Source organism: Chaetodon auriga, chromosome 10 (genome assembly GCF_051107435.1).
Source record: "Chaetodon auriga isolate fChaAug3 chromosome 10, fChaAug3.hap1, whole genome shotgun sequence".
NCBI classification, from domain to species: domain Eukaryota; kingdom Metazoa; phylum Chordata; class Actinopteri; order Chaetodontiformes; family Chaetodontidae; genus Chaetodon; species Chaetodon auriga.
This window is the reverse complement of record NC_135083.1, coordinates 10,184,259-10,199,662: the sequence shown is the minus strand read 5'-3', so window position 1 is coordinate 10,199,662 and position 15,404 is coordinate 10,184,259. Positions and strand designations below refer to the sequence as shown.

At 42.3% G+C, this 15,404-nt stretch overlaps 1 protein-coding gene across 1 annotated transcript in view; it reads left to right on the top strand.

Annotated features, from left to right (window-relative positions):
* LOC143327591 (metabotropic glutamate receptor 7-like) overlaps window positions 1–15,404 on the top strand; it is a 62,943-nt gene that overhangs the window by 37,965 nt on the left and 9,574 nt on the right. Inside the window, exons 6-8 of the mRNA XM_076742031.1 lie at window positions 903–1,103; window positions 6,277–6,416; window positions 11,348–12,283. Of these exons, the coding sequence (XP_076598146.1) occupies window positions 903–1,103; window positions 6,277–6,416; window positions 11,348–12,283 (1,277 nt within the window). The remainder of the gene's footprint in view (window positions 1–902; window positions 1,104–6,276; window positions 6,417–11,347; window positions 12,284–15,404) is intronic.

Here is a 15,404-nt window from a genome sequence, read left to right as displayed (position 1 = left end):
AAAGGAAAAAGGTTATGTGTGGGCTGAAATGTATGTTAAGTTCTAAGAAATGGGCTGAAATGTCAGCACAGATTGCTTCTGACCTCGCTCAGTTTATGCAAGTCTCCCACATTCTTGTATGTTTCCTATTAACATCATCTGCTCCTCCACTGAGCTCTGCATGTGAACTCTGAACAGCTATCACTGAGGAGAAAATTGTCTCTCAGTATTCTGTGTTATTTCCTTCTTTGTTTACTGGGAGCTTGAATATTAAAATTATGATGATAATTATGATGACCATGATGTTGATGATTATTATTAAAAGTATTTTTGTTGTTATAATTTCCATTCACTCTTTGAAGTGCAGCTTTCATCTACCAAGAGTAGGAAATAGCTAATTCAGTTTTTTCACAAAAATCCAGCAGAGGTTGTACATTACGTATTCAAGCTGTGTTTCAGCAGCATGAGGCAAAACCTTTACGGCAGCCCATAGTGAAAGGGCAGTACACTGGGAGGAGGATATAAAAGAGCAGGAAGCCAGTGTAGAAGAGTATGTTACTAAAGTTCATGGTGAGCTTCATCACCTTGCAGATGAGACAAGTGAGGTACGTTCTTAGCAGTCTATTACTTTGACATACACCGCAGTAATTCAATCTGAGTCTGCTGTATTTGTCACAAACACTTTGTCTCACAGCACAGCTTGATATTTTCCACTTGGTGATTAAATGTGTCTTCTTATTTCCTATGTCACATAGTACCTTTAGGTGTAATTCCTACAAAGTCAAAGCTAAACTAAGTGGCAGCAAATGCTAAATGGGAGAACAGAAATGAAGCTGAAGATGATAGGCAGTGCTGAGAGGATGCAGTGTCTAATGTTTTTTGGTGCATTTGGCTGTAAGTCCTCTTTCCCTTTCTTCTCTTAGGCCAGGAGCGCATCGGGATTGACTCCAAGTACGAGCAGGAAGGGAAGGTGCAGTTTGTGATTGACGCAGTGTACGCCATGGCCCACGCTCTCCACAACATGCAGAGGGACTTATGTCCTGATCATCCTGGCGTTTGTCCACAAATGGAGTCTGCTGAAGGAAAGACTCTGCTGAAGTACATACGCAACACCAGCTTCAATGGTGAGTGACACATCGTAAAAGTCTGCACATCAGATGCTTACAGAATGTGTGAAAAAGTAAAATTAGTTACTTTAGGCAGAGTTTTGGAGGACATTTTTCACTATGCAGGCTGTAGTAAGCAAGTAAAATGCACATCTCAAGATGTATTGTAAATTAATAGTTTACCTGGAGATTAGAGCTACATATGAGAATAAAAGAAGATACTTACAAATGAGTTCAACATTCTGCGAAATATTTACTCATTGTCTTGCTGAGAGTTAGACAGGAAGATGGATCCCACTCTTCAAGCTGTATATCTACAGCCAGCCGCTGGTTAGCTTAGCTTAGCATAAAAACTGAAAACGGTGAAACACGCTATATCTTGTTTGTTTGATCCATAGAACAAACAAAGTTCGGCGACATAATCCTCTAAAAAAATGTTGAATTGTAAGTTTTACAATTCAGACTGCTAACAGTCTTTATGCTAAGCTAACTGTCTCCTGGCGCCAGCCGCATTTTGACTCTACAGCTGTGGGAGTGGCATCAATTTTGCATCTAACTCTCAGCAAAAAAGAAAATAAGCATATTTCCCAAAATATAGAACAATTTCTTTAAACTTGCAGACCCAAATCAGATTGCCCTAAATATGCACATTTTATTAAGCCAATCACATCACATCAGTGTTGGCAATAAGCTCAAAATGTAGCTGACCCTGACAGGCTTGATATGAGCTCATCAAACATCAGAAGAACAGGTGATACAGACTGTCTCTGGGGCATCAATCACACAACTCTGCCAGAAAGTAAATAAGTGTATTTCTTAAAATTTCAAACTATTCCTACTACTACTCAAATATTTTGATCAAAGCTGCTGTATCCACACAAACTCTGCACGGGTCGATGTTAGAGAAAAACTAATTTGTGAACGTAAGAGTCAGAGTGATCTCAGTTTCAGACTATGAAAAGTAGGTAAAGAGGTTATAAATACCACCTCCTCTGCTTCAGGCATCATATGCTTGTGGGCCAGCTAGAATTTAAATTCAAGTTCTGGTTCATTCTTAGCTCAAAGCACCACAACATTTTGTGGATCTGTGAAATATTTAATGCCAGTATGATCTATTATGGGTGTGCCAGTACTTTAACCTCTACATTATTCAGCCCTGTACAGAAAGCAATGTGAAAGAAAGTGATGAATATGCTTAACAATTAATGGCAATAGCTATTAATGACAACTGCTCTGAAATTCAGAAGTGAGTGGAGGGGGATAGCCAAATGGGAGATGAGTTTAAGACAAGAGGAACCTTTGTCATTTCAAATGTGCAGGCATGTATGTCAGCCAGTGATCATTAGAGGCTCCTCTGAACTAAATTGTGTCGTCACGAAATGTTCTAGATAAGATCCAGCGGTTTAAAGTAAGAGATCATATTAATCTTCATACGAAGCTGGCCCACTTTTAGAGCTGGATCCAGCTCACTGTCATTTTCTTAAGTAGCAGTGCAGCAGCTGTTCAAAACGCGCCTGTTTGGAACCGGCCGATTGTTTGGCCTCAACTATTGCTGCTAGCAGCTTTCATGAGAACCACTCCGGGCTTTTGAATGGAGATGCCCAGGACACAATTAGGAATGGGCATTTCAAGCAAAAATAGTGTTAAATGTAATAATGAAAGTAAGATAATCAACTGGCTGCTGTCATTACCAACAGCTAGCTATTTGGGACGACAATATTTACCAATTTGGGATCAGGCTATTTTCTGGAACAAAAGTGTACATTCCAAAAGTGATGTCTCTGATGCTTAAAATGTTTGAGTTTAGTGAATTAAAACAGGCTTTGCTACAATGTAACATCTCCCCTCTTTCTTTCTCTTTATCTGTACTGAAGCCAGCGATGGAGAGCGAGCTGTACCCAGCATGCCTTTCGGTGGTGAAACAGCTAATAGGGGTCCCCTCTCAATGCACTGCACAGTGTGTACTGGTGGTAGTGACACACTGCTAATAAATATGTCCTGGAGATGTTAAGAGCTTTTCAGCAGCGGATTAATACACATTTGATGCATTAGTGAATATTTGCGCAGCAGGACGCTGTATGTGGGATCATCCGAAAATAAACAGTGCCTGCGGTAATCATGATGAAGATAACCACAATGATGAGAGGTTATCAGGCTTTGGCTACACAGACAGTACTTAGTATGATCAATTAATTGCTAGTTTTGTTCTTTTCTTGTGATTCACTGTCAAGAAAAACATAGAATATCACCAGAATGATTCTTAAACAGGCGATGCCATGCTCTAAAACGATGCTGAACCATTAAAGGTTTGTTCCTATGCATTTTTTGTATTTTGCTGATCAGTGTGAGGAGCACATTGATCATGCTGAACAGGCCCCAGAACTCTTCACGGTCACTTATATAAAAAGAAAAAAAAAACTTGTGAAAGCAAACTTCTGTCGGCGATCTAAAGGCCAAAGAGCTGACTGCCTTTCTCCAACACTGTCGCTATGGCAGCAGTGCAGAGTTCCAGCAGGCGGGAAGCTCTCCGATTTTAAGGTGGAACGAAAGAAACAGAATATATGCAACTGCTTGAGCGGTGCTAAGATTTCAGGGAGACCTTAACCAAGTGCAGATTCATGCATGGGATTGAGAAACTGCTGTCCAATCTCAATAACCATCTGGGCTTGAGCTGACTTCTCTGGATTTTCAGCTTCCAGAAAACATTTACCTCATTGTGGCACGGACAAAGAATGATTTCACCTGAGCCAAACATAAGATCCCTATCTTCCCTATCGCCTCTTGCCTTTCTCTTGTATTCTCAAACCTTTTTCCTGTCATCCAAAGGTTGCTGTGTTGCGGCACAGGCATATCTCACTAGCCCTTACTGCATTTAGACTGAAGCCACACACATTATCCTGTGTATTGTGACACTGCTAATGTATGTTTGAGAGTGAAGGAGTGTAAGCCTCCTTTGTTGATCTCCCCACTGCGCCGGAGTCACAGAGCTGAAGAGTGAGAGGCAGAAAAAAAAAAAGGGAGAGAATAATGATGCGAGAGAAACACAGCAGTGGATCCCCAGTCCACCCACACTGCTCGGCACGGCACAGCAGCAGTGCCCTTTTGTCATGTCTTAGTTCAGAGCCACATGCAAATGCATAAATCTTTCATCTTAGACAGCGCTCACACTAAGGAGTCTACACATACCATTTTGTTCCCTTGAAAATATCAGGCAATAGGAAATACAAAGGAATTTCTAATGCCTTTTTATCTGCACACGCAGAAACACCACTTAATTATTTGCTCTAGAGCTGAAGAGCGCCAAGTGCCCAATCACTCATGTCACTTTGCTGAATGACTCTGTGTGTTTGTTTATTTGTGTATGTTTTTGCTGGGGCGTGGGGTAAGAATGGCAACTCTGTCACAGCTTCTGCTCACAGGAGTCAATACCTTGTCAACATCTTTATACACTGTGTCAACAAGTCTACTGTCTGTTTGGTGGAAGCTGAAGTGACAGGACGATGACTGCCACCCACCGAGATTTAGTTTGGTCTTCATATTGAGACAGTATTCACTATGGGCTTCACAAGCCCACTTGGATTCATCCTGAGCACCCGTCCTGCTTCATTTTCTGTGCCGACACACATGGATACCTATGAATTAGTGCTCTGCTTTTACACGGAGCAGAACGATGGGTCAAATGACTCCAGTGGTGCCATTTCTGTATTGTTAATGTGGAATATATGTGCTATTGATTTGCATAACAGCAGATAGTGAGGGATTTGTGGCTCTGCATCAACCTGAAAATGGCCACTTAAAGTCTTACAAGCTGACATTTGTAATGCACAACGGTGTCACAAAGTCAAAAAGGGAAATTTGGGTGCTTGTCCACAGTATTTTATTAAAATGGCCCCCTAGTCTGTCGTCTGAAATGGCCTTTTTCTCTTGCTCCCTCTGTCTTTCTTGTTTTACAAGAGTCTTTTGGCCTGAAACTTTTGTAGAATGTTCAATGACAAATGTCCTTGGAAAAAAAAAAACTGGAGGGACATGAAATTCCCTTCTGGCTGAAAACTAAGGAAAGGGAGCAGTGGCCTTCCGTCCAAAAGCCACAAGCTCTGTTCTAGATACAAAAGACAACATGTTCCCAAAAGTGTTTTGGACATATGCTCCCGGTCCTTTCTCTACACTTTTTATAGCCAGAGCTATTAAAGTACTTAATTCCCATGCCAAGTGTCACCAGACTCCCCCCGTCCCATTTCAAAAATGGTATCTCCACTTGTGCTTACGAGCTACTGTAAGCAGTGCCAAGGTGAATAGACGTGTAAAATGCAGCAGGTTTTCATTCTCCCTCAGCATTGTGGGATGTTAAATATGACCTCATCAACAATGCAGACCTCCTGTATAAAATGAAGTACAACCGTTTTTCCCATTAATGCCATTCAACATTCACCGCTGCGAGGGAGATCTGATGTTGACTGACAACTGCCTTAACACACTGCCTGGCACACTCAGTCACGAGGCTCGTATAATTGAGCACACATCCGTAACTTATACGAGTTTAGACACAACTGTCAGGCCGGAGAACTCACAAATACCGATTTAAACAACTCTTTTCTCATACATAATGTTTCAGGTGTCCGCAGTCCTCTCTGAGCTAATTAGTGAAATCTTCAGGGCTCTGCTTGAGACAGGCTGCTGCACACTGAGAGCAGATGGGGACTGTATGATGCTTTGGCTGACCTGTGTCTCCTCCCTATATCTCCTGTTGGTGTCCACTGTGTGAGGGAAATGCATTAGTGAGGAGGTGTGTGTGCATTTTAAATAACAGAGAATTTCTGATATTAAATGCACAGCTGAGAGTCCACGTATCTAACCATGTTTTGCATGTGAAAATATATTCCTCCAGCGGCCGATGTGCAGCTGCATATGCATAGGAAGCAGGTGTAGAAGTGCTATGTTGGTCAGTAGGGAGCTTGCTTCCCAGCCTTGATTGTCATAGAGGTTCAAGATATAGGTCATTGTGTTTTGAGGTTTTAAGTGGGAGGAATATACACTCAGACACACTGTGGTCCTTTGTGTGGTCCATGTAGGCCACCGCACAGCAAGAGGCAGGGGGTCAGGAGTTCATGTTTTTCTCTTGTTAGAAGAGATGCTGTACCTTGTCACACCAGCATCTACCACTTTTCTGTTCTGATGGTCTTGCCCTGTACAGGCAGTGCTGGCACCTCTGTTGTGTTTAACAAGAACGGCGATGCTCCAGGACGCTATGACCTGTTCCAGTTCCAGATGACCAACTCCTCCATCCCAGAGTATAAGGTGGTAGGACAGTGGGTGGAGACTCTTCAGCTCAAGGTACGACGATTTACTGATGTGCAGAAGAAACACACACAATGCCAAATGTTGTTTAAATGCTTGTAACTAAAAAAGGATGTCTAAGCTCTAGGATTTATAAGCATGATAACATCCTGTGTTTTCCACAGTTGAAATCTCTTACGTGACAACAGACTTCAGATTATTTGCATGTTGTATATGGAGAGAGCTCAGGTGCAGGTTTATTTTATTTTCAGTCTAATTCATGTTTTTTAGGTGCAAAAATTAAATCTGTTTGTACAGTTTAGTCAGAAAAAGGAAGGTAAATTGTTCAGGCGTAATATTTTCCTCCAATGTTGAGCAGAGAAACATGTTTAATCTCACACATTTCATTTGATATGTTGCCCTCAAATATAAGTCCTTGGGAAAATTGCTTTTGGACTTTATTTAATAAGACAAATGTTTATATTCGTAATTGAAACATGAATTTATCAAAGGTTATCAAATGTCCCAGCGGCAATGTAGTGCAATTAAACCGACCGAGGATTTTAAAATTAGTGTGCAAAGGGCGATAAAATGCAGTAATTTTAATCTGTCACATTTTGTATGCTGTCAAAAAGAGGTTGTTAAGTTTCCACCTGCAGTGGGATGTTAGGTGAAGGACTGAAATATAAGTATTCAATGCAAAAAAGAAAATAAGAAGGTAGAAAGAAAACAGACAACAATGTGACTCCGTTGTTGGAGATCACGCTTCTCCCACTGAATAGGTTGGAGGGCTGACGGTGAAGGAGAGTGGGAGGAAGAAGAAGAGCATGTTTTTAACCCAGGTGTCAGACCATATATGTTCAGCATTTGGCAGCAGAGAGCTGCGGTAGAAGTTGATGTTGTAGGAAACTGACACCTATACACACACCTCCCATGTTACTCTTGGTGATTTCTTGCAGGCTTTACTGTACATGATGAAACTCTAAATCTGTGATCACATTTTGTCAGACGTAATTTAAGGTACACCCGAGAGTGCAAGATAAATCGCATGAAAGCGCTGGGTACTTTCCAGGAAAACTGAAGGATTTTAATTGGAAAATATGTAATTTATATGACGTGTTTTGGAATATCTAGAAGATATTGGAACCCATGGGAGCATAAGGACTTTTTCATTTCATGCGAGCTTGAAAGGAACTTTCATTCACCTACAAAAAATACTGTCTGATATCAGTGGTGGTTGTAGGGCTGGGGACAGCTGCCATGCTGGTTTTTTAAGTGCAGGGTGTTGGTTTGTAGCCACCGCAATAGATCTCACTGTCACAACACAAGAATGGGCTTCTGTGATTCATGTGGACAATAAAGAAACTGATTTTATTTCAAGGCAAACGCGGTTGGAAATTGCCCATGCTGCATGAAATGATGAAACCTGAGCTGGAATTTCTAGGTATTTCTATGTGACTCAGATTACAAAAAAAAAAAAAAAGAAAACATGATATTTACATACAGATGAGACATTTGCATAATGGCTCCCTGGATCGCAAGAATTAAACTCAACCCAATGGATTTGATAGCACAGGTGGAACAACGTCTGTTGCTGGTGATTTGTGCTACATTCTGTTTTAGTGTGATTACAAACCAAATGCCGTTACAGTGCAATTATATTCCAATGCCATAGCTATTTGTTCAGTAACAAATAAAGAGTAGTTTAATTTAAAGGTTAACCTGGAATGCGTATCCCAATGCACTTTGCAATCATTGATAAAGTAGTGCAATGTAATGCTGTTCCAGCTCACAGACGCTCAAATTAACTGTAAAATTAACAACCAAAGCAAAAAAGCAAAATGCAAAGTATGGCAGCTGTATGAGTCCATGGTGTCAAAAATCTTGCTTCTGGTCTCCATGGCAACAGAGCTGTTGGTCTCATTACCGTTTCCACACTGTGTGTAATCGGGAGGTTTTCCAGAGAGCACCATTCATTGTCCAAATAACAAATGGCACCTTCATGCCCCCAGATAAATGGCAGATGATAATCTATCTAGACACCACAGAAACAACACATTTGTCATACAGGTACACACAGCACATATACAGGTGTGTGTGTGTGTGTGTGTGTGTGTGTGTGTGTGTGTGTGTGTGTGTGCGCGTGTTGCAAAGGTGCAGCTCTCCATCTGCAATAATTGGCAGTTGCCATATTTGGAGGAAGCAAACATCCTTATCCCTTACTGCACTCATGTAGTATGTGATGATATTTGTACCTGGTTGTCATGAACCAGCTCAAATTCCAGAGAAAACAAAGGAAACCACACAGAAAATTACAGATTAAAGGAAAAGTCATTTCAGTAATATTGAATCATACACAAAAATAAAGGAAACATGTTTAAATCACTATCATCAGTGGTGTAGTGAGTGTGTGTGGGCAAGTGTAGTGTAGGCAAAGTGTGAGGTGTAAAGTTAAACTGCAAAAACCCACTAACACCCACTAACACCTGGCTTTTGTCTTCAGAGGGTAAAGGGTACAACCGACATTCCCTCTTGGGTCACAGGTATTTATCGGCTCAAGCTCCAATCAGCAGTGATGGAAACTCAGCTGGACATGCTAATTTTGGCCTCTTTTCCGGTGTACATCTTCCACACCACAGTGCACATTGAAGTTCCAGATGTTGGCGCGTAAAACTCAAAATGCACATCGTTCAGTTATTGAATTTGAAAGACAGACTGATGTAAAAGAATTAACTGCTGTAACATTGTCACTGACCTCCAAACTGCTTTCTACTGTGACACACCTCTGCCACTCTGGCTGCCTCCTACACAGGCGCAGGGAAAACACACAAGGACAAACAGATGGGAGGGGTCGTCACACGGGTGGAATTTTTTATCTGCTGATATTTATGCTCAAGAGTGATGTGAGCGTACAGCTACAAGTGGAGAAACAGTGGTTCATTTTTGAGGATTTCTATGTCTTGAAATGAGCAGTGAAGAAAAACTGGAATATTTATATTACATTTATTCACGTTATTTCAGGGGGTTCGATTAGAAGATTGACACCACTGTCATGTCTGTGCACTAAATATGAAGCAAGAAAAGGGTTAACTTAGCTTAAAAAACCCACCTCCCTGCACCTGTAAAGCTCAATAATTAGCATGTTATATTTATTTAATCATACAAAAAGTGTAAAAAGGAGAAGTTGTGGTTTTTAATGCGTCAGACTATTTCTTGGAGCCAAGCAGTGACACTGGCAGACAGCCAGTGGTCGGTTTGTGTATGGATGAAAGAAACAAGATATAACACACCAATTAGTGAGTTTTAGAAGCCCTGCTAGACAGGTTTTGTTTCTCTGGGACAGAGCCAGGCTGACTGTTCCCTCCTGCTTCCAGGCTTGATGCTAAGCTAAGCTAACCAGCTGCTGACTGTAGCTTCATATTTAACAGACAGACACGAAAGTAGCATCAATCCTCTAATCTAACTTTATCCAAGAAAAGGTGGAAATGTATTTCTCAAACAGTCAGAATATTCCTTTAAAAATGAATTTCTTGCACACACAAACCCTGAGTATCACTCACTCAAAGGCATCATGTGTGTCTTTGTGGACTAACGTGTGTTGACGATATTCCCTTCCTCATTTGCAAAGCTAATTTTTAAATATTTAAGTCTGTTAAATCTTGCATGGCTTACATCAGTGTTTTCTAGCTTGCAGTCTTCTTCCCTGCCCTCCCTGCTGCATCATCGCTGTGTTTCTTGGCACGTTACTGCCACCTGTAGATCAGTGGAACAGTGTGAAGCCGTTAGCAGGTCTGTGAATTGCGTCACGTGTGTGCGTGCATGTCCTTGTGAACATGCACAAGACAAACAGAACAGGGATGCACATAAGACACTGCTCTCAAGGCGCTACTAGATGTCAGAAACTCCAAAGGGTACCTTTAAGTCATGAATTAACTTCACATCAAGGCAAAATGCACACTAAAAAAATATTACTAAAATTAATCCCTGTTCATCCAACATAGCTTTACACTATGTCATTCTGAGTTTAATGTAGGTTGTTATAGACTCATTGTCTCAAAGCACCATTTAAATCTGTCACATCCGAGCAGTTTTAGAAGACAATAAAATCAGTTTAATAATCATACAAGCAGAATGTGTAGTTTCTTTTTGTTTGTTGCACTCCAGTGATTTATTTTGGTTATTTGGCTGAGACAGTATGTTTCTGTGAAACTGCCTAAACCATGTTGTAGGATCTTTAATCTTGTGGTGCCTTCAAAGCCATGGATCAGTACACTTCCATAATAAATCAAAAGAGCAGCTCGGCGTATTATCATAGCTTTTTTAACACCCTAACAAAATATGTAAGAGCCCTAAAATATTCCATTTCTTCGTGGCCTTTTAAAGGCTGACTTGTATGTTGAGAGTGTAGTTTGATCTTAAATCATGGAACACCTTCAGGCCTTTCTGGATTGCAGTTTCGATAGTTCTTCAGTGTGTCTGTGTACTGCACTTTCACTCTGATGACAAGATCATAAATAGAAATAGCTCTGCAAAGTCTAAAAGAGGCACTTTGCAATCCCACATTCCATTCTCCATTCTTATCATCACATATTTCATACCTCACTGGCTCCTGTATTAAAACATAATGTCTTTTGCATTTCACATTTCTTTATTTTTATTTCACTGAACAAAGGTAAGCTCTGTTGCCATGGTGATTTCAATTACTTTCAAGTATTAGAAAAGGCAATCCCTGGAAGAAATTGGCAAGAAAGATGTTGTACTGTATTAGGTTAATCGTTTCCTCGACTGCGTTTAAATCTCTTCAGCGGCAAAGATTGCGTTGCGCTTTGTTTTTGCAAAGAGTGCAACTTCATGGGAAGCATACTTTAGTAACTGGTGGCCAGTTAGTAAGTTGTGTTGGAACATATTCATCATTTCTCATATTCAGTGGTGCCTATCAGTCCGTTGCTAACCCTTTCCTGCTGTGCTGTGTGTCATCTCTCTCCCAGCTGGAGGAGCTTCAGTGGCCAGATGGGGAGCAGGAGGTGCCTATCTCTGTGTGCAGTCTGCCCTGCAGAACAGGAGAGAGGAAGAAGAGGGTAAAGGGCATGCCGTGCTGCTGGCACTGTGAGCTATGTGATGGCTACCAGTACCAGTACGACGAGACCTCCTGCAGACTGTGTGCCTACAACATGAGGCCCAACCCCAACAGGACCGCCTGCCAGCCAATCCCCATTGTCAAGCTGGAGTGGCACTCCCCTTGGGCAATCATCCCCGTCTTCCTGGCAATGCTCGGTATCATCGCCACCATCTTTGTTATGGCGACCTTCGTACGCTACAACGACACACCTATCGTGCGGGCGTCGGGCCGAGAGCTGAGCTACGTGCTGCTAACTGGCATCTTTCTGTGTTACATAATCACCTTCCTCATGATTGCCAAGCCTGACGTAGCTGTGTGCGCCTTCAGGAGGATCTTCCTGGGCCTTGGCATGTGCATCAGCTACGCCGCACTGCTCACCAAGACCAACCGCATCTATCGAATCTTCGAGCAGGGCAAGCAGACGGTCACGGCCCCGCGCTTCATCAGCCCCACCTCCCAGATCGCCATCACTTCCAGTCTGATCTGCGTGCAGCTGCTGGGCGTGCTGGTGTGGTTCGCCGTGGACCCTCCAAACACCATCGTCGACTACGACGAGCAGAAAACCATCAACCCCATGCTGGCCCGTGGCGTGCTGAAGTGCGACATCACAGACCTGCAGATAATCTGCTCGCTGGGCTACAGCATCCTTTTGATGGTGACCTGCACCATCTACGCCATCAAGACAAGGGATGTACCAGAAGACTTCAATGAAGCCAAGCCCATTGGCTTCACTATGTACACCACTTGCATAGTCTGGCTGGCCTTCATCCCGATTTTCTTTGGCACAGCCCAGTCGGCAGAGAAGGTGAGTCATTTCTTTCTCTTTTGCTTTCTCTCTCTCTCTCTCTCCCTGTCACCACCCTTCTCTTTGTCTGTCTCTCTCCCTCCTCTCACAAATTTCCCTTTCATTCCTTCGGCCCTGTTTTTATCTTGTCCAAACACATGCGCACATGCATATTTGAGCAAACCCAAAATGAAAACACAAACAGCACAGACACACACACACAAAGGCACACACATTTAGTGGCTGTATAAGTTATAGGTTCATTTTCTTTTGATTTCGTATTCACATGGCTCCGATGTGCATGGAAACCCACACTAGGTCCACCACAGACAGAAATAGGCATATCAAAGGCGGAGGAAGGGTTGATGTTAAGCACCAGAATGCCTGAAATGCCTGAGGAGTGATACGGATGGGGGTGCCGGCAGCTCCAGATGCCATTATCTTAGCTCTCATGCTTGGCATATGAACATATACTATTATGCCTTGGAGACAAGCGGGTGGAGGAGGAAGATGAGGATGAGGAACCAGAGGAGGAGGAAGACAGGGAGAAATGGGGGGTAAATAGAAGTTTGATTCGACACATTCCATCTCTTGACAGCAACGCTCTACTCAACAAAGCATTTGACACTGGGTGCTTTTGGAGTTGATTGAGAATCTGACATTTTGACCTGATGTGCTAGTCATTGCTTATCTGGCCAGCACTGGGCTGAATACAGATGCATTCATCTGCTGGAATCACGGGCTGCACATGCTGCTTGGCAGGCCGTGTGTACAAGACGGAGCGGAGGGGAAGTTTTCCACTGACAGAATATCAATGCTGACAGGAAAGTGTTACTCCTAACCTTTTGAGAGGCACGCCGTTCAATATCCTTCCTGCTAAGCTACGGCATGAGATGGATCAGAAACTGATTTTCCTCATCTCAATTTGCTGCTGATTTCATAGATGAATTACACCCTCAGCAGCGATTAGGAGTTCATTATGCTACTCGCGGCGACTAGCGAGGCAGTAATGTGTTTATCTTTCCCCTTTATGCAGTTAACTCTTTCTTCACACCAGCTCCTGCCTTACACTCACCTCCCACTCAGGCCGCAGCATCCTGGTGAAATGGCCTATGAGGGAGCATTAGCGCTTACTTCCTAGCCACAGCTAGTGAGAAGTGCCTTTGCATGTCTTGATAACATGCTTTTGCACTGTCAAAGTGAAGTGAGGCCATCTTATGCATCATTTCAGCTTATTTAAGTTTTCAGGATAAACACACATTCAGCTCAACTGTTTGTGCCAAAACTGAATTTACTGGCTCATACGATCCCTTCATGAATACTTCACTAAAAATGTTGGTTCAAAATACAAAAATAATGTGAGTGGATCTGCATGTGAATGGACTGTGGGAGGCTAAATGTGACCCACTATGATGCATCTAACTGTATACTCACTTCATAAGCACCTTACCCTGTTGTGTTTTTAAGTGCAGATGTGGCCAAACACCCACACAGATTTGAGTAATCTCCCTCACCCCAGGTTGTCCTGTATCAAAAGACTTATGAAAACACAGAGATGATATGATGCCAGCTGACAGCGATAATCCAAAACAATTCAGATGGCTGTTTGACCTTATGTTGTTTTGTTGTTAGCAGAAGTTGTGACTGAAATGAGTGGAATTTCTTTAACCAAACACCATTCAGATGCGCCCTTATTTTCCGCACCTGTGACTCCCCCCCCCGTTTTGCCCATGCAGACTCATGTTGAGGGAAGTCATGCGAAAATGGTAACAAAAGATCACAGAGCATCCCCCCCGCCTCCTGTGCACCTGCATGTGCTCAGTCAACTACTCAGTACTGTCAAGTTAAGTGCGGTGAGAGTCACCAGCGTCCTAATAGGGGGTTGCTGTGGCTCAGGAGGTAGAGCAGGCATCCACTTATCAGAAGGTCGGCGGTTCGATCCCTCGGCCGTGTATATGGGCAAGGTACTGAATCCTAAATTGCTACCAATGCTGTGCCATCAATGTGTGAGTGTGTGCGAATGGATAACACTCATAATGAGCAGGTGTGTTTGTGTGCGAATGACTTGTGTTGAAAACGCACTTTGAGTGGTCATCAGACTAGAGAAGCGCTATATAAATACAATCCATTTATACAGCTGTCTTCAGGCCTGAAGATCAGCTGGTTTTTGAAGCAAACTCCAAGCCTGCAAGTCACTCTTCAAAAATAGAAATGTGGAAATCAGTGTCCATTAAGTCACGAAACTGTTTTTTTTATAAATACTTTTTGAAAAAAGGCGCTAGCAAACAAATTTAAGGGACGCTGTCACTGAACACCAGAACTCTCTTATTCTGTAACGTCTTTGACCACGAAACTCTTTCTGTTCAGAAGAGTTGGATGAAGGTATAATGAAACAATTTCCTTGAGGCACACAGGCCGTCGAGTGAAACACCCACAAGATTCAGTCACGCTGAAAGAGAAATTCATGTCAGGAAAACTTGCATACCTCGATGCATGTCTGGAAACCACTTAGGCTCTTGTAAGATGTCTCCTGTACCCACAAACCCTCTTGAGGAGAGACAGTGCTGCCAAGTATCATTAGCAATGACTAACTATGCTATACTTTTTCATTCCAGGTAAAATTAAAATTGCAACTTCTGATCCTCCTGTCTCACTGTAAACAACCGCCCTTGACAGGAGTTGAACTTGACACTTATTTTCAAGCTCTTTTGAAAGTAATGTGTGAAATTCCCCTGCTTATCAGTTGTTTCGTGCTTGAAACCTTCAATGGATTGCACCAGAAGCATGCTGCAGGCAAAAGGCTAAAACTGGTCACGAGTAGTGGAAGGAAGGAAAGATTGTAGTTTTTATTTTGAAAATAGATGTTGAACATCCCTCACGATGAAGAGAATACCATCGCTGGGGCCTGTATTTATTTATAATGCAGGACAGACGTCGCTGTTTTACAACGCTCAGAGCCACAAAGTAGAGATTATGATGATGAGGTATTGTACTTTTTCTGTCAGCTGTGATTTGGAGTAACAGACTAAATACAAAAAAAAAAACAACACTTTTTAGAATTATTATAGTCAAACAACTTTAGTAAATACTTGCCAAAGTAATATATGCAAAAAAAATATGGTGCCAAAATTGATAAAAACTT